Genomic DNA, 18,638 nt, shown 5'->3' on the forward strand with positions numbered 1-18,638 from the left:
ACACTAATTTTAAAAACAATGTGAAAGATTAGCAAGAATTGCATAGCTTTTAAAGTAAATCAGGTCATAGAGGCAAATAAAAAGGGGAGGTTCTGAGATCTTGCTGTATCTAACAAGTATGAATTAATCATGCCCAGGGGGAGGTTCCCAGTTACAAAACTGAAGTCTGGCCAACTATTACAAGGTTTGCTTCATAAGTTTCATTGGAAGGAAAAAATTTGCAATCTAATAAACATTTTTGGTTCATTCTTACAGTTACTATGTTAGAATAAGGATTAAAAACCTTCCTTGCCAGATGATAAACTCCAAGGAGGGACATTTTCAATACTTCAATGTAATTGCTAAATATGTCATTTAAAGGATAAATCAGAGGAGTAGGTTTCTGTAGTTCTTGAAGCCTTGATGATCAGCACAAATCAATTGTTATCTGTTAGCTCAAATTCAAAGCTCAAAGTGAAGGTATAGACTAGTAATACATAAAGTGAAATTAAGGATAAAAAGGGACAATTAATTTGTAAAGATCCTTGCCAACAGGAGCTTAATCTATATGGCATTAGAGATACTTGAAACTGAATTTACCTATAAACTAAACCATACCTGAATTATATAGGATGACCCAAAGCCTATAGAATCTCAATACCATGTTGCAGTTATAAACTATGTTTTACTAATTTATAGGATATTCACTCGCCTAACACTTATTCTCATCAAAATTCTAAGACACCAAAAATTGTATTGCCTGTAAGCACATTAGAAAATGAAGGACAAATTTTTTTTCCATGTTTTCAAATAAGAAGAATGAGACAAGGTATAAAGTTGCCAAAACAACTCCCAAGAGAAGAACTTTTATTGTCATTCACTTAAAAATAAGCTCAGGACTGCAAAGAAATTGAACCTTTTGAGACATCAGGTATTGTATTGTAGGTTATTTATTAATTAAATATTTTCATTTCCTGGTTAAACTACAGATATGATGACAACTTAAAACCTTATCTCTAAACATAAATTAAATGCTTAATATCCAATACATAAAAGATTAGAAACTGGTTTATTCTAAAAAGAAAAAAAAAAGTCACTCTCCTCTGACGTCTTGCATGAAAAGTGGAACTGTATATGGTGTAATGGTTAAGACTAAAAATAACTTACAAATAACTTACTCGACAAGATAAAAAGAAAAAGGGCTAATGTTGACCAAAAAAATGTCACTGAAATAGACTGTGCAAGAAATTTCTCTAAGGCACTAATCAGACCTAAACCTGATTAACTGTCTAATTGGCTTGATTACTGATGGCAAGAAAACGTGCTATAAACCTGTTCATGGTAAAAGACCCATAGAGGCTTCAGGGGAGCTGAAGAGGCAAGATGTTTAGAAAACTAAAATCAGTATTTTCTAGACCAAAATTAGCACCTGAGATAGCAGATTGCAAGAATGAAGGTGCCCCTCCACCACCAAAGGCATCAACAGGCCAGGTATGGTTTTTCTTGTCTATTACAGACTCATTAATAGTGTATTTTTGTTTAGAATGTATTTATGCAAGTAAATACCAAAGGTTAGAATTTCAAATATAGTTACTGAATATGGTATCAATCTTTATTTAGAAAAATGAAATAAATTTCTTTATTCTCCTATACCCTACCATCTTTTCTTTATGAAGAAAATACACTTTTCTCCTTTTGAAAGCTGCTTTCCAAATAGGGATAACCTGAAATAGTACAGGCTTATGAGAGGTCGTGATCAACATTGCAAATGGAGAATTAGAGATACAGGTACTGCTGCTTTACATATGATGATATATTTTATGCATCTTGTTTCCTTCTGGCAGGAAATGTCAGTGTGTCCTTTCTGAATATTAGAATGTCATGCAGGTATATATCAGCCTGCTTCCTGATAAACACTGGAAAGACAAAGTAATTTAGTAGCTTTTTAAAGAAATCCTTTTTTCAGCTTGGTTTTGATAATGTAAATCTTCTTGGAAAAATAAAGTCATGTTAGTCTACAGTCTATATTTTTATAAACTATTTCTTCACCATAAAAATTAATTCATTGTTTTCTATTTAATAATGAAACATTTTAAACAGGAGCAAAATGATAAGTACTTTTTCTCTCATTGCCTTTGAACCTTTATCTTTTCCTAATAATTTCCAAAAAACATTTTTGCTTTTTCCAACTTGACATAATCAAAACTTTGCAAGACAAAATGACAGCAATTTATGGCTTCACCAAATAATTATGGAAGTGACAAAGGTTCTTTAATATCAGCCTGATATTAATCATTCAGACTATTAATCATTCACGCCTATTGAAACAGTCAAAACCTATCCATTATAAAGTTAATTTTAAGTAAGTTGGCGTATCCATACTGTCATCCACAAAAAAAGGGCAAAAATGTCTATGTTCAATAACCTTTATATACTGCAGATCTACAGGCATTGTTCATGCTTTTATAGTTCAGTATTCTTCTGTCAATAAAATAATGTTTTGAAAGAAGAAAGCTCCTGGATGTCGAAAGGTTAGTTCTGTGCAGACTGATACCTCACTTGGCAAGGTACTTCAGTAAAACAGATCTATTTAGGTTTCACTGGAGACAAGGATTAGTCTTTTGGTGAGAATAATTTCGTACATCAGCACAACATTCAGGTTGTATCATCAGCCTACGCACTTCAAAACTCTGCTAAAATGGAGGCACATGAATGGATTAGGGATTAAGACATTTCTTGCCTGCATGGAGATGCCATCTAAAGAGTAAAGAAGAAAGAGAAGAAAGTACATAATATCTGGTAAATGGTTACTATACTGATTAATGCACTAATTTATGTACTTATACTATTAGGAGGGAGCCTGAAACAAAGAAAACAACTTTTACAACAAAATATCATGCAAAAGCCTTGAGTGTGTACAGACCTTGCATACTCAAAGATTGGAATTTTAATATACTTACATATAAATATGTATATAAAATTTATAATTAGTTCTCTATACATATGTATATTAGAACTTCAGTGCCTGATTCTTCGAATAAAAACAGACAGGAAAACACAAATATTTTCATAGGAAAAAAAACCACAAAAAACCAAACCAATTTATTCTCAGAAACACAAACAAAAAGAAGGTCACTAACCTAGGAAAGGAAAAGAAAAAAAAGTGCATGAAGATCTGAAAGATGTTAATGTCACATAATTTTTCCATATGCTGATACAACCCACCACTACTAATAATCATGCTGCACACAGGGAAAAATCATTCTACATGGGATAGCAAATGCTGATGGGCTTGATTAACACAATGCTGTTACATAGTATTGTGAAGGCCTAGGACTCCCCATGCACATCTCACTCCTTCCTCCAAAGGCCACTCTGTTAAAACTGAGATGAGTCAAGGTATAGGTACACAAGGATTTGGTCAATGGATCTAAGTCAGCAAGTGTGGGAGGAAGTTAATTTTTTGCAGTGAAAGTTGATACCATCTCAGTATTTTGTAGAGATTGAGATGTGTCATTGTGTTAAGGTAGCTCAAAATATGCCAGGTGTGTTAGCCCAACAGAAGGTTCAGGCAGAATCATGACTAACTCAGAGATGCACATTGGCTTGTGAGAGACAGCACTGAACAAGACAACTCTGCAAACTCTAAGCTGAGCAGCTGGGTTTGCACCAAGGATGTGAAGATTCCAGTGTTTGATTTCAATATCCATCACAAGTCCTTTGGCAAATCCATCTGCAAATAGACAGAACACCCAGGAACAATGGTCAATGTGTGGCAGCTTAATCAAATTCCTACAAAAATGTTGCAGACATCAAACTACCCTTATCATTCTGAACAATGACAATCTACAGTGTCTAATCTTGTGTATTTTTTTAAGGATGAAAATAAAACAACAAACGAGCCACAGAAAGCAGAGGCCAATAGTAAAGCAGCAGAGCCTAAACCAAAGCAACAAGGTCAGTAATTTATGAGTTTTCAAAGATTATTGGGACAGAGTATATGTATTCTCTATAGGATTGTAAATGAAACTGTTGTTTTCCAAGTGCTCTGGCAGGAGCTCTTATTTTTCCTTTGGGGGAGAAATTAAGATCTCTGAATTGTCATTGACCCCAGGCCAATGATTTGTTACAAATATAGGAACAGCGTCCAACAATAACAAACGGGAACAAGCTTTCAAGCACACAGTGCCTTCATGAGCTTGCCCCTTCTGATCAGCTAGTCTAGGAAGCTCTATGTGCTCTTACTGCAGTTTGGCTCCTTAAAAATCTTAAAATAAAGGTATTTAGTGGCTTAGAGAAAAAAAACCAAAAAAGACCATATTTTTAATGTCTCTTTTAGTCACTCTTCTCACCAGAAGAGGTACCAGAAAATAAAGAGGTACAAGAAAAGATAAGACAGACTTTTAACTATCTGACATTCAAGTATTTCACTGAACAGCCATTACAAACTTAAAAACAAAACAAAACAAAACAAAACAAACAAACAAAAAAACCCCGATAAAATACATCAAAATAATTTTAAAAAAAAGCAATGCTGTTATAAATATTTGCCATCCCTGTTCAGAAGCTATTCAGGACTGGTACTCAGGAACCTAGAACTCAGGGCAGTAAAACGAGGTAATTTTCTGCCTAAGCAGCCGGTTTCTGGAGACAGAGGCCACTGGCCATGGATATCCTGCCCCCCTCTTCCCCCACCTCCAGCAGCCAAGCCTGTTTTGTGCATACCAGAGCCTGAATGAGTGCTTATACCAGCTACCAAAATAAAGATTCAGGATGGGTGAAGCACCAAACACTGCTGGGCCATATCCCCCCCTCCCTCCGTCACAGCATGAGTGGTGCAGCCCTTTCCTTTTCCATCCTCCACTTCTGGAGAAAAACAGAGTCCAGTCTTCCTGTCACCTCATGCTTTTCCTTTAGGAGAGCAGCTCATGTTCATGTTCATTTCACTGAAGCAGCAAAGCAAAGACTGAGGAATCTCCAGCTTTTTGTGATAAAAAATAACTAAGAGTGAAGCAACTGGAAAAAGATTATAAGGAAACTTTCATAAACCTTACTTGTGTTTGTGTAATCATAGCAAGTGTCACAATTTGTTTCCTCATGTAATGAAACTTTAGACAAAGTCCATTTAATGCAATTGTCTTGTTATATAATGGCTGTAGCATGAAATTAAGAGAAAACAAAGTCTGACCTGAATTAATTGTAGCAGCAATGGAAAAAACCAAATTTGATATTTGGCTTTTATAGCAACACTAAATCACAGATACTACCTCATGACAGAATCGAGTATCAGTACAGAAATTTTTTTTGTTTCCCATAAAAACTTAATCTAATTTTACAGATAAATATAACTAATTTAGATATATTTTGGCATAATCAACTACTTTTTTTCCTTCTAAAATATAAGTGGTGGTATAGTAGCAACTACACCATTAGTTACTTCAGGAAATTTTAATAACAGGGTTAGGGTCCATGTGTTTTGGGGAATATTTTTAAATCTACCATTCTTATGGAAGGTACTTCAAATCTCATTTTCAAACAGCTGCGACAAGACATGAAGAGTATAATTAAATAGATAGACAATGACTATACAAGCCAGAAAATTTACAGGGACCACACCTCAGGAGAAACTTATGATTTTCACCACTCTGAATGTAAGTCCCTATCAGCTGAGCCAAATAAGGAACTTCTTTATCTCTGGACAGAAAATGGAAGCTAATCTAAAGCAGTTCACAGGAGGGTCCAGATAAATTTCTGCAAAATTTTGTGAACATTGTGTCAGACTCAAAATTGTGTGATAATCTTCTGGAAGAAGAAAATAAGAATTTGTGTGGGTAAGCAGAGGATGAGAGACTAGAGAAAGCATTTTATGCTGTATGTACAAATTTGGAGTACAGCCAGAGCTCCAACAACATTAGTTAAGGCAGATCAGCTAAATGGAGAACTTCAAATGTGTTAGAGAAAAGTCTTTCCAAGGCCTCTTGTTACTTTCTCTGGTGTAATCAAAATAAAATAGACCAGAAAAACCTGTAATCATAGTATCAGTTTGCAATTCCATAGTGCTAAATGCAAATCAACAGACTGAGTAGAGCTTATCTTCACCCCCTTCTTTTCGCATCACCAAAACCAGCCATTACCTTTTTCCTTTCTCTAACTATTTCACAAAGCACCACAATGTTTCCAGCACACATGAGAATCCAACAGGAGGTACTATTGTAGCCTGCTTGATTAAAACTTGGCCACTTAGGTCAGCCAGGAACCCCTGGTAATTTGGCTTCTTTGTTGAATACTCATTGCCCTATTTCTGCCTCCTCAGTTGCCCTCTCTCTCACTAACTTTCTTTATGATTAATTCTTTGCGTAATTACTTCACTCTGTAATTAATTCTCTGTGCTTAGTCAGTTTGTTCCATAATGGATTCATTTTTTTTATTTATTCCCTGCATTTTTTTGTGTACTTAACAAGGTGTGATTCACCTAATTACAGGTTCTCCGTGATATTGAATCCAATTGCTATAATTTCTTTGCATATTTATCATGTCCCATAATTGACTGGATATACAAATGCTTCCCTTGTTTTACGTGCTGCTGTTCAATAGCTCTGTTGGTGCTCTCTTTAGAAGGACATATCCAGCTTCCACCTGCTAGCTGCTGACTGCATTATCATTCTGTTTTATAATTTCTTTCCTTCTCCTGACATATAATTCCAGTTTGATTCTTTTCAACTACATTTTAGTATTTCTCTGAAGTCTGTCCTCATCTTTACATTTTTCCCTTACTAGAAACTTGACTGCTTCCAATATTTTGGGTTTTGATCTTCTACTAAATCAACAAGTGTGGATGCCAGCCGGTCAGGGAGAGAGAAACGGCAATTGTTTCTCACAGTGCCTTGTGAGGATTTTTAGGGAGTTGTAGCAATGTGATAAACTTCTTAGTATAAATAATCTACAGGTGGTGTTTTCCCACCTTGTTTTTCTGTTCTTCTCAAGGACTGTTTGTGAGAAAGATGTTTTTTATTAACTAGCCAATCAAGTGGAATTATCATATCACTCTATAAAAACCAAAGAATCTTTTGTTAAAAACCCTTCTTTTCTCCTCTTGCTTTGGGTCTCTCATCTGTTCTTGTGTCATTCTTGGCTCAAGGTAGACAAACAACTGTCTCAAAGATGTTTTCTAAAGTCACAGTCACATTTATTCAGCTTTTACTAAAATGCACATTGGCATTGCTTTGTTCTTGGTAGGACTTGAGTGGGAAAGCTAAAGTAAAACTACCACAGGTATTTCTATACATGCTGGAATTGTGCTTCTACTCTCTTTGGGGAGATTACCATGTTAATGTTCAGTGATATTTAGTATATTCAGAGCCTAGAGGCTTGGAAAGTATCTCAAGTGAGCAGTGCAGCCCCACAGAGGAAGGGCTGCTCAAAAAGAACTTCAATTCACTCTAGACTCCCTCTTCTGTTCAGGTACTTGAGGAACTGTCACTTTTCCACTAAGAAGACAAGTAAGAGCAGAAGCTGTTGGTAGCTGTCCCCTCTGATCTATTAGCCTACCTGTTACACCTTGCCTCTTTCATAATAAGAGGGTTCAAACCCATATCTCTCCCACTCTCGTAGAGCTACCTAACTACCTGTGTAAAACCTAGGCTAGAGAGCAGTGGGAGGAAGTTCCATAGCCTTCCTAGCCTCTAGGCCTTCGTACAGAAAAGAAAGCAAAACCCTATGGAATCCGAGAAATTGGAATGGAGCATGTAACTGACCTACACATGGATCATGGAATGAACCTAGAAGTTAAACAAAACAGTAACCATGCAGGAAGAATGAAAGACTTTTATTTCAGTATGTATTTATATTACAATTGTTGAATCTTTTAAAAAGGGGGTAAAAAACCCTCCCAACATGTATTTGACCCTATCGCAAATAAATAAGGCCCAGAGCCAAGAGGAGAGGCTTGATCACTAGCTGATATAAAGAATATGATTTCTCTTCCTTCCTGGCAATAGAAATAAAGAAGATGTACTTATTGAGGGTACCAAAATCTTGGCTAATTCTGGTTAATTAGGTACCAACTAACTCTGCATGGACTACAACTGAGTTAAAACTCTGAGAAGGGTGAATTGAATTAAACATGAAATCTTGCTAAAACCTTTGTTTGGCTTGTTATGAATTTGACTCTTAAATTGCCCTTAAGCAGCAAGACAAGACCTGTCCTGTAACACCAGGAAATCCAGACTTAAAGAAGGGGTTTTTATTTCAAAAAATACAAATGAAGTACGTGATTTTATAAGCTGCAGCCCAATAGACTGAACCTGCCAATCCATAGAGACTTTGAAATAATTTTATTCCTTGTCACCTTATCCTTTATGCTCATCACTGGTACTCATTACTGGAAAACAGGCAGCTGCTACTATTTCCATAAAATAATATAAAGAATAAAATATTTTTTCAAAGATTACCAAGGACTTGAATATGTTTAATCAGCTTTATTCACTTCTGCTGGTGTGAAGTCTTTTAACTCCTCTCAGATCTTCATTTCTCACAGGAGTGACATGTCTAAATGTTAGGAAAACAAACTCAACTTCTTCATACAATCTTTCTTTCATAGAAAATAAACTCAAATAATATTTTGTTAGCCACTGAAGTTGAGGGTTAAGACAGACCTACTTACTGATCTTTTATTTCACCCTTGTTGATTTCTGAACTTTTTTTCCCTGTACATAGCATTTGTTCAAGAAATGTTACTTCAAGAAATGCCATGCTTGCAGCACCATTTCACTGCTCTAATTTTTCGTATCAGAAGAAGAAGATTACAAAGGTGTGCATTTTCTAATGTCAGACCTGAATTCTTTTCTCTCCCTCATCCACTGATTTTCTGTGTTGTTATTCTCTCTTGAGATCTTTGGGACCCTATAGCCATTTTTAGATATTTTGGATAGCTCAAGAGCACCTCCGTGAGGCAAGAACAATCAGGCAAATGACTAACTATGTCACAAGCCTTACATGGAATTTGTAGACTGGTTCTCTTGTTTCCATTCCATTGCTCCAAATGCCAAGTCTTTACTCCAGCTATTCAAGACAACCTGCTCTCTATGCTACGTTGCAGGCAATACCACTTAAAAGCCAATCTGAGACTTCTAACATATTTTGAAATGTCTAACACTTTGCAAAAAAGAGGAAATGTCAAAAAAATCACTGATTTTAAGTGCTTAAAATTATGTTTCTAAGGTAGATAATACGTCACTGCTAAAAAGAACAGATTACTCAAACATTAGTCACTCTGCCTCCTACTAGCAGACTCTAACCATGTCTTTATACACCTTTTCCTGTTTCAAACAATGTTGTCTACCCTCAAGTGTTTCCATGAACCATTAAAATTGGCACCATTGATTGTATAATAAATTAATTTTATTAAATTAATGTTTTCATTCAGGCATGTTGCAGTTTAACCCCAGCAAGCAACCAAGCCCCACACAGCCTCTTACTAACTCTCTGACCAGCAGAACTGGGGAAAGAATCAGAAGGATAAAAGCTAGAAAATTTGTGGGTTGAGGTACTTTATCAGTTTATTAGGAAAGGCAAAAGCCATGCACACAGGCACAGCAAAACAAGGAATTAATTCAATTCCCATTGACAGCCATCTCCAGGAAAGCAGGGTTCCAGTCATGTGCAACAGTTACTCGGGAAGTTGGATACAATCACTCCCAACTTCCTTCCTACTTCTTTCCCCTAGTTTATATACTCAGCATGGTTAGTATATAAAGTATCATATGGCCTGGAATATCTCTTTGGTCAGTTAGGGTCAGCTGTTCCATCTATGTCTTTCACAGGCTTCCATGCATCCCCAGTCTCCTCACCCCTGTACAAGCCCTGCCTAGAAATAACAAAAACACCTCTGTATTATCAGCCCTGTGTTCAGCCCAGATCCAGCACCAGCCACTGGCGAAAATTAACTCTGCTCCAGCTGAAACCAGCACAGAGCACAAACATCAAGCTACACAAAGTTTTCAAGTAACCATCAAATATATATTCAACAGAAGAAATCTAAAGTATTCCTTTATCTTTGTCTTTTTGTCTACCATGATTAATTCTCTTCTGTGTTTCTGCCAAGTATTGGAAACCAGGTCAAGATAGTTCAGGCCAATCAGATTTGCAGGATTATTTTTCATTACTGAAGGAACAAAAAAGACCAACATTAAATGTTCTTTAAATCAACATTGCTTACACTAATCCTGGTAATAAACATCAGAAATGAGTGGTAACATTTACAACTGTATTACATACATAGCAACTCAACTATAATTAGTACTACACTATCATTATGCAACCATATAGTAGTTTTTAAGCAACAGTGTGTTTTAAAATGACCATATTTTTGTAAAAGTTACAAAGAAGTTAACAGTAGAAGGAAGTATTTGACCATATATATTTAATTAATATGAAATAGACATTATGTGTGGGTGTTCTGATGGAAATATTGCTTCCATAGATGAAAAAGAAGATAAAAGTGAGTCAATGCTTTGTGAATCACCCTATAAAACTATATATTGTGGATTCAAAGTTAAATAAGATTATGTCAGTTGATGATTAAGTTGAACTAAAATGTGCTTTTGAGCAGGCAAAAGAAGAAGCTCAGGAAACTCTTGCTTTTTATGTTAGTTACTGCTAGCCATGACAAGTTCTACATTTATGTATATCCAACCAGTAGAGATGGGAGGGGAAGCATAGATGTGATACTGGTCAGACTGCTAGAGCTAGACAGTGGAGCTGGCTGGGAATTCTAGGAAAGAAATTCTTCCCTTCCTGAACTATAGCAAAGCAAAAGCACTTTTTCTGTTTTGCACTCAAACTGCCACTATCCAGCTGCTGACATTTATTCATATCTTAATAACTAAAAACTTACCTAAGAGAGGTAAACAAATGGGTTTTATAAATTGCATCTTGTTCCTTGCTCCTTGAGGTCCTAGGCAGATCACTGGTATGATAAGGTTTCAGTGGGTTTATAAATTTAATCAGATTTATTTGGAGGGATTCTATTAAACAGTGTTTTTTCCACAAAGTGATACTTCCACAGCTGTCACTTTCCCCTTCCATCTTAAAATAGAACCAGCAATATTTATCCCAATACAGTTTTAAAATACATTATCCTTACAGGAAGGCCAAATATTTAGAATGTGTGGACACCAGTGGGCTTCATTCCTCAACTCCCACCACTAATGCATTGGGAACTTCATCCACCTCTATGCCAGTACAATGGGAATGCAAATAATTCAGAAAAACTCAAACCCATTATTTTGTTGAGTCAGCATGGATCTGAAGGTTTTCAAAAATTGCATTCATTGTTGGTGCCTTGGTAAGATTCTGCCTTTTTTCTCACTCAGGATTTCACTACCATGACCAAAGTTATGCAAAACTGTCCTGCAAACCTGCCACCTACCTGCTGGATCATTATCTATTCTGGAAACCAACAGCTGTAGTCTAATTTTTCCTTAAAATGAAAACAGTTGTAGTCTAATTTTTCCTTAAAATGCCCACACTCTTATTAAGGACATTCCTTTGGGCGTGGTTTCAAGAGTTAGAAGACTACAAGCTAGATTCAAGAGTTAGAAGAGCAATGGGTTTATTTTTTTTTTTAATATGTGACTATGCAGGCAGCCCTCTCAATTTCACACAGAAAGGAAAAATTAAAATTTGACACACAGCTATTAGTGGTGCTAGGCCCTGACGTTCTAATATTAATGCAAATAAGCCCTGCTAGAAATTTATTAATCTTTGTATGTAAAAATTTGGAATATTCATGGGATTGAAACGTTTTCCTTCAGTCTGGATGCAATCAGCATTTAATGGTCAGTGTGGGTTCAGACGTCAGACTGAATACCTTGAGAATATCTATCAAGCTCAGAAGTTGTTATCCTCTGTATGGGAGTGTTTGTGTGCAAGCACCATGTATTTTTACTGTGTGCTTTTTGTTTCTCATACATGTTGTCATTCCAAAGATGAATTTTCTTATTCAGGAGCCTGTTACACTAAAGAGTGTAACTACACCAGCATTTTGTTTCAATGAAGAATGCTCTTCTAACAAAACCCTCTTGATTGTCCCCTGATTTTCTCTATTTTTCTCCCCAAAAAAATCCCAAAACCCTTTAGGATCTCATAACAGGTTTGGTTTTATTCCTTTAGAATAAAACCAAACCAGAAAAATAACTCCATGAGTCAAACTACTTTATTCAAGCTGTTTATTGACATTAATTTCAGTGGATCACAATATACTTAATTTGAAATTTATCTGCCAGATATGCCAGACAAATGTCTGACAGATATAAATTCAATGCCATTCTTTCAGCACCATTTCACTGCTCTAATTGTTCATATCAGATTGTAGCCTACAGATACAGCTAGGAGTAACTACTATAACAAGGAAAATTCCCAAAGTGAGGTAATTACAGAAATGTTGAGATTACCTTTGCTGTCACTCTTGATTGAGTACTTGGCTTTTTGGATTGTGGAGACAAGGCAGAGAGAACTGGTAAACTACAAACCATGAATTCAAAAGGGAGCAGAAACTGCAACAAGTGCTGGAATTTTTTGCTTCTCTTCAAGGAATAACTCTCTAAATATGGAGTTTAACTATCAGGAAAGTAACTTTATACTATCCATGTAAAATATTCAAATTTTGATTTTCTTTGAGCTGTTCTCAAACTTAAAATATAGCACATACCATACACAGGCTCTTGATTTATTTGTTGCTATGTTTTGCTGCCAAGTTTTTCCTCTATCATCATATTTGTGAAGGCTGAGCTTGTTCCTCCATTATGAAAAGTGTCAGACTGATGAGAGCTATCACATTATTTTTCAACATGAAAGTTTAAAAGACATGGGACTAATTATAAGAAAGCATCATTTAAGGCCACTCAAATGGCAAGAGACCATGCCATTTGCTTCAAACTCTACAGACTTCCTGCTTAGATGACTTGAAAAAAGTTACTAGTAACAGAAATGAAGAAATAGACTAGACAAATGTACTGTCATGGCAGCAGAAGCATCATCTTTGATGCAGTACAAACACTGAAGCATAGATAATTTTATTAGCATTTCTATTCATAAGAAAATTAGCTACACTTCACTTTTCTTCCTGCATTTCTTAAGGCATTTCTGGACACATCTATCTGTCCTCTACCTTGCTGCATCACTTCTTGTCCCTCATAAATACAGAAGAGCTCTGAACTGACCATTGTTGAGCAGGTTATTGATGAATCTATTTAAAAACCACAAGTAAATTACATATTCTAAAAGGTGAACTTATCATAAACATGCAGTTACAGTTAGCAATGAAACAGATTTATGCAGGATACTTTTCAGAGGTCAGGTCCCAGAAGTTGTGTCTTTTAGTGCTTATCTACTGAAGAAATAATGTCAGACAGACTGTGATTCCTTCAAAAGTATTACTATAATAATTATTTTAAATTTCATTTTTTAAAATTAAAACCTTTTTTCTAGATACAGAATCTGCAAAAGCACCTGAGCCTTCAAAACCTGAAAAATCAACTGAACCAGCTAAGACAACTCAACAGGAAGAGCATGAACTCAAAGATGGGAAAGAAGATGCTAAGTGAGTAAATTCAATTAAAAAATTTGAAGATTCTATCTGGCATCCTGACTTAACATTTCTGTGTGCCATATATCTGTTCTTTAAAAGTTCCTCCTGTAAGGATCTGAAGAGCTTTATTTCAATTTCAAGGTAGCATATATATGAGGCATCTGTTTGTTATGTGCTTTTGATAGTTTGTTGTGTACATCATCCTAAATTGCAGAAATGAGGAAAAGGATTTTCTCAACTACAGTTATATGCAAATTTTAGCAGTGCTGCTGTTTCATTATTACTATATCTTAGCAAAAAAGAAAGTCCCAGAATGCTGCCCTGAATAACTGGAATGTTTGTCACATCATTTCAACTTGAAACTTTTTACCCTGCACATTTTTTTCCTGAGCTATGACATTAAATCAGCATTAGTCTCCACAATTAGAAGATTAGTACTATCTCTTGTTGAGAAGAGACAAACAAATGAAACAGTAGTATTCCTTCAGGGGAGAATCTAGGGTCATTCAACCTTTGTAAGAAGTTGAGGTGACTGTTTTGTGAAAATAAAAATAAATATGAAGTCTGGAAAACAATAAGCTTTGAATAGTTTATAGTAATTTCAGAAGCAGAGATTCATAGATTCATGGAATCATAGAATTCCTTGGGTTGGTAGGGACATTTAAAGGTCATCAAGTCCAACCCCTGTGTAATGAGCAGGGACAGCTATAAGTGGATCAGGTTGCTCAAAGCCCCATCCCAGCTGGCCTTGAATGTTTCCAGGGATGGGGCATCCACCACCTCTGCCTAACAGGTGCCAGTGTTCCACCAGTCACACTGTTAAAAATTTCTAGTCTAAATCTGCCCTCTCTATGTTTAAAAATGTTAAATCTTGTAATGTCACAAACGCTCCTAAAATGTTTGCCCGCATCTTTTTTACAGGCCCCCTTCAAATACTAAAAGGCTACCAATAAGGTCTCCCTGAAGCTTTCTCTTCCCCAGGCTGACAAACCTCAACTCTCTCAGCCTTTTCTCATAGGAGAAGTGCCCCAGACTTCTGATCATATTTTTGGCTCTCCTTTATTCCTGCAGATTACACCACCCAGCTTGGTGTCATCTGCAAACTTGCTGAGTGTGCCCTTGAAGACACTCTCTGTGTCTGTGGAAAATAAAGGTCTTGATAGAACAGCTCAGGCTGGGAGGCTTCTCCAGCAGGAAAGAGGTCCAAACTCTTGCTGAAAATATTTAGACATTAGACCCAACTCCCAGGTTAGATCAAGGCACCCAAAACTTTTTTCAGTATAATTGTGAATCTCTATCACCAAGAATGGAGCTCCATGGTTTCTCTGGGCAATCTGGTCCACCCTTTGACCACCCTTATTAAGAAAACTAAATGCAATTAAATTTTCCTTTGTTTTGACTTGCTTCTTTTGCCTCTCATACTCTTGCTGTGCACCTCTGGTGTTCTTTGTAAATCAGAATGATTAGTTAGCCCTCATTACTTACTAGAACACAGTATGGATTCATGCTCAATTTGTTGTCCACCAGGACCCCCAGATCCTTTTATGCAAAGCTGTTATCTAGTCAGTCAACTCTAAGCCTTTACTCTCATATGGCCCATTGCTATGCATCATGAAGTTTCTGCCTTTTGAGATCACTTTGAGTGGAGAAAAACTGATAGACTCAATACAGAAGCAGGTAAAAAATCCTCCTGCTTGTTTTTGCCTTCTATTATTTTGATTGTCCTAATGACACAAATAAAAATCTTTTCCTGACACGGAGTAAATTAACTACATACTTCCTCCCCCTCCCTATTCCAGACTTCATGTCTGGAAATAATCAAGCAAAATGCTACTGCACATACCTTTATAAAATAATAGATGCAATTAAAAATAACTCTGACTAGAAAGAATGGCAAAGTTATAAATAACTTACTTCAATGTGAATCAGTAGGTCAAAAATGACAACCTAGATAAGAATCTCCTTATTTTTGTCATCATACAATATGTTATTCAATGCTTACAGTTCCACTGGTAAATCTTGTAACCATGGTTAACATAATTATGTGCTTATGAAACAAAAGGGTATGTTTCTTATTAGTAGAAACAAAATCTGTCTGTTAAAAGAAAATTTAAAAATATTTACATTAAACATTGCTTTCTCAGAGGTGTTCTGACTCAGTGTCACATGTCTATCCAGATATACCTAGTCGGTCTAATTTGAACAACAGCTTCTAAAAATACAGTAAATATTTGATAAAGTCTACTGCCAAAACAGTTACTCACTAAATTCTGCAGTAGAGTCTGGAAGTCATGGCACTGGTGTCGTTGCACTGGCATGAAACCAAACAACAGATCTGTTGTATGACTGTCAGAGTTGAAGGGAGAATGATTTTTAAAATGTGCATTTGAGAGAATTTAATTCATTACTTCTTAAGATTCATGGAATTCTATTAAGACACCATTCCTTATCAAGGTAACTGCCTTATTGAGTCTATGAGTTCAAATTTGCTCACTAGAATATTTTTAGGGAAATCAACCACCTTTATCACATCTAGAAAAGCTGAGAATTTGAGTCAAATAGATACATGTGATCTACAAATGTGTAGTAAATGAAACATGCTCAAACCACTGTCTGGCACTGAGGCCAACTAAAACTATAAAATATGCCTCCTGAAGAGTTTGGTCGTTGCTAATTTTTAGGTATTTCCATACCTGGGAGTTATTTGGAACAGTGCTAGTTTTATTAGTCAAAGCCATTTCAAGGACTGTTAGGACAGTCAGGATAGTCAACTAAGGGTCCAATTGTCCAAGAGTTTTCTCTATTACTGTTTAATCCATGTTTGGATACTTCTCAAATACAGATTAGTAACGAGTGCTACCCCTTGGGCAACACCAAGCTGTGTGGTGCAGCCTACAAACTGGAGGGAATGGATGCCATCCAGAGGGACCTTGACAGGCTGGAGAGGCTGGCCTACACAAACCACACGGAGATCAAAAAGACCAAGTGCAATGTTCTGCACATGGGTCACACTAATTACCCCACCCGTACAGCCTGCATGATGAACAGATTGAGAGCAGACCTGCAGAGAAGGACTTGGAGATATATTGGTGAATGAAAAATCAGCTGTGGGATGGCAGTGTGTACTCAGAGAGTGAACTGTATCCCAGGCTGCATCAAAAAAAGTGTGGCCAGCATGTTAAGGAAGGTGATTCATCCTTGTCTACTCCAGCCTGCTGAGATTCCACCAGAAGTGCTGCACCCAGCTCTGGAGTCCTCAGAACAGGAGAGACATTGACCTGGTCTCGAGAGAGCCACAAAAATAATCAGAGAGGTGGAGCACCTCTCCTATGAGGAAAGGTTATGAGAATTGTGATTTTTTCTTGCAATTCTACAGGGGGTGATGATTTTAAAGAAGGCAGATTTAGACTAGATATAAGGATGAAATTTTTTATGATGAGAGTGGTAAAACACTGGTTTGTCAGAGAAGTTGTGGATGTCCCATTGTTGGAAGTTGTTCCAGTTCAGGTTGGACATGGCTCTGAGCAACTTGATCTATTGGACAATGTCCCTGTCCAAAGCAGATGGGATGGATTAAATGATCTTTAAAGTCTATTGAATATCAAACAACACTATGATATTGTTATGGAAATCAAGATTGGCAAAATCACCAGTAGAATTTTCTTAACTGAAATTTTATACTTTGCCCAGATGTATTTTAGGTTTCTGTAAGGAGTTCACTGGGAGGAGAGGAGATAAGAGCCAAGATAACCCCAGCACAAACATGTTCTTACCACCAAGGTTCAGCCTCACAGGGTCTGAACACAGCAAGCACAGCAGGATCCTAGCAACAGGCTCCATCAACAAGGCCAAGTGGTGGACCAGGTTTAGAGTCCATCCAGGGAGTCCAGTCAGGAGAAAAAAGGGTCAGAGACAGGGCTGGAGACAAGGCTACATGACAGGTCCAAAGTCTGTCTGGGAGACAGGACCAGAGACAGAGCTGGAGGTAGACACACCTAAACATTGCCCAGGCAGTGACCAAAGCCTGACCTGAAGTGGACAACAAAGATCCACGGGCACAGACTGTGGGTGGAAGTCCCACTGGGAGTCCCAGGGCAATTAATTTGTGTAGATTATTTTTTTATGCTAATTATCTTTCAAGAGTCAAAGTTTAATCAAAAGTCACCTGATTTGCAAGAAATAATCAGTATGGCCATATGCCTGAGTAATATAGATAATGAAATAAGGTTCATGGATATTTTTTTTTTCACAAATCATATGCATCCAGAGCTCATCAACTTTCATGGAAAATTTAATAGAAAAGTTTTCACCGTATCTGCTGTTACTGTGACATTTAATTCTTTAAAATACATCTGTGCAAGCTCAGATATATAGAATAAGGAAGTGGGGAAGGAAGGCAATTTTACTGTTTGGAGCAGCACATTTTTTAATTTCCTCTAAAAGAGCAAATTTTTTTTGCTTGCTTGCTAAGTGAATGAAAACTTTGTCAAATCCTGCATTTGCTCCTAAAAATTCCCATAGAAATTTTTTGTCCACAAAAAAAAAAAGAAAAAATAAAAAAAAAGAAAAAAAAAACCAACAATCTTCCTTTCCCCCTCAGTACATCCTCATTTATAAAATACTCCAATACATGGTGATGGACATTAATAAAGAGTAGACAGACACAGCACTGGTCTCAGCCACCTGAACACTATGTCTGAAAGAAGAAATCCACAAGAATGGATGATGTACCAAGCACTGAATTACAGCCTAGTGACTGAAACATTTAATATCTGTTTCCTAATGGTTTGGATAGAATTGCACACAAATTGGCTCTGTCTGCCAATTTATTTTTTCCCCCCCTGTATCTTTATTGATAATGTAACAGAGCAACAGATAATTTTCATTAATAGCTAATTGTTGAGCAATAATAACCTCTGGAAGGGTGGGCTAGGACTACCCTGTCTCTTCACAGCAAGAAATAAGGGAGCAGAAGAACACTCAGCACCTCATTTGCACTCTAATAGAAGACAGGGGAGCCTTATTAACAAGAAACTAGCACAAAGCTTCCAGGTATGAGGCAAAGTTTCGT

At 36.6% G+C, this 18,638-nt stretch overlaps 1 protein-coding gene across 1 annotated transcript in view; it reads left to right on the plus strand.

The window, feature by feature from the left end:
* Window positions 1–1,351: 1,351 nt before the first annotated feature.
* CNGB3 (cyclic nucleotide gated channel subunit beta 3) overlaps window positions 1,352–18,638 on the plus strand; it is a 60,751-nt gene continuing 43,464 nt past the window's right edge. The window contains exons 1-3 of the mRNA XM_071449452.1: window positions 1,352–1,470; window positions 3,858–3,936; window positions 13,468–13,579. Of these exons, the coding sequence (XP_071305553.1) occupies window positions 1,363–1,470; window positions 3,858–3,936; window positions 13,468–13,579 (299 nt within the window). The 5' untranslated portion in view covers window positions 1,352–1,362. The remainder of the gene's footprint in view (window positions 1,471–3,857; window positions 3,937–13,467; window positions 13,580–18,638) is intronic.

This window comes from Agelaius tricolor, unplaced genomic scaffold, assembly GCF_023055355.1.
Source record: "Agelaius tricolor isolate 1412-34295 unplaced genomic scaffold, bAgeTri1.0.p SCAF_2, whole genome shotgun sequence".
NCBI classification, from domain to species: Eukaryota; Metazoa; Chordata; class Aves; order Passeriformes; family Icteridae; genus Agelaius; species Agelaius tricolor.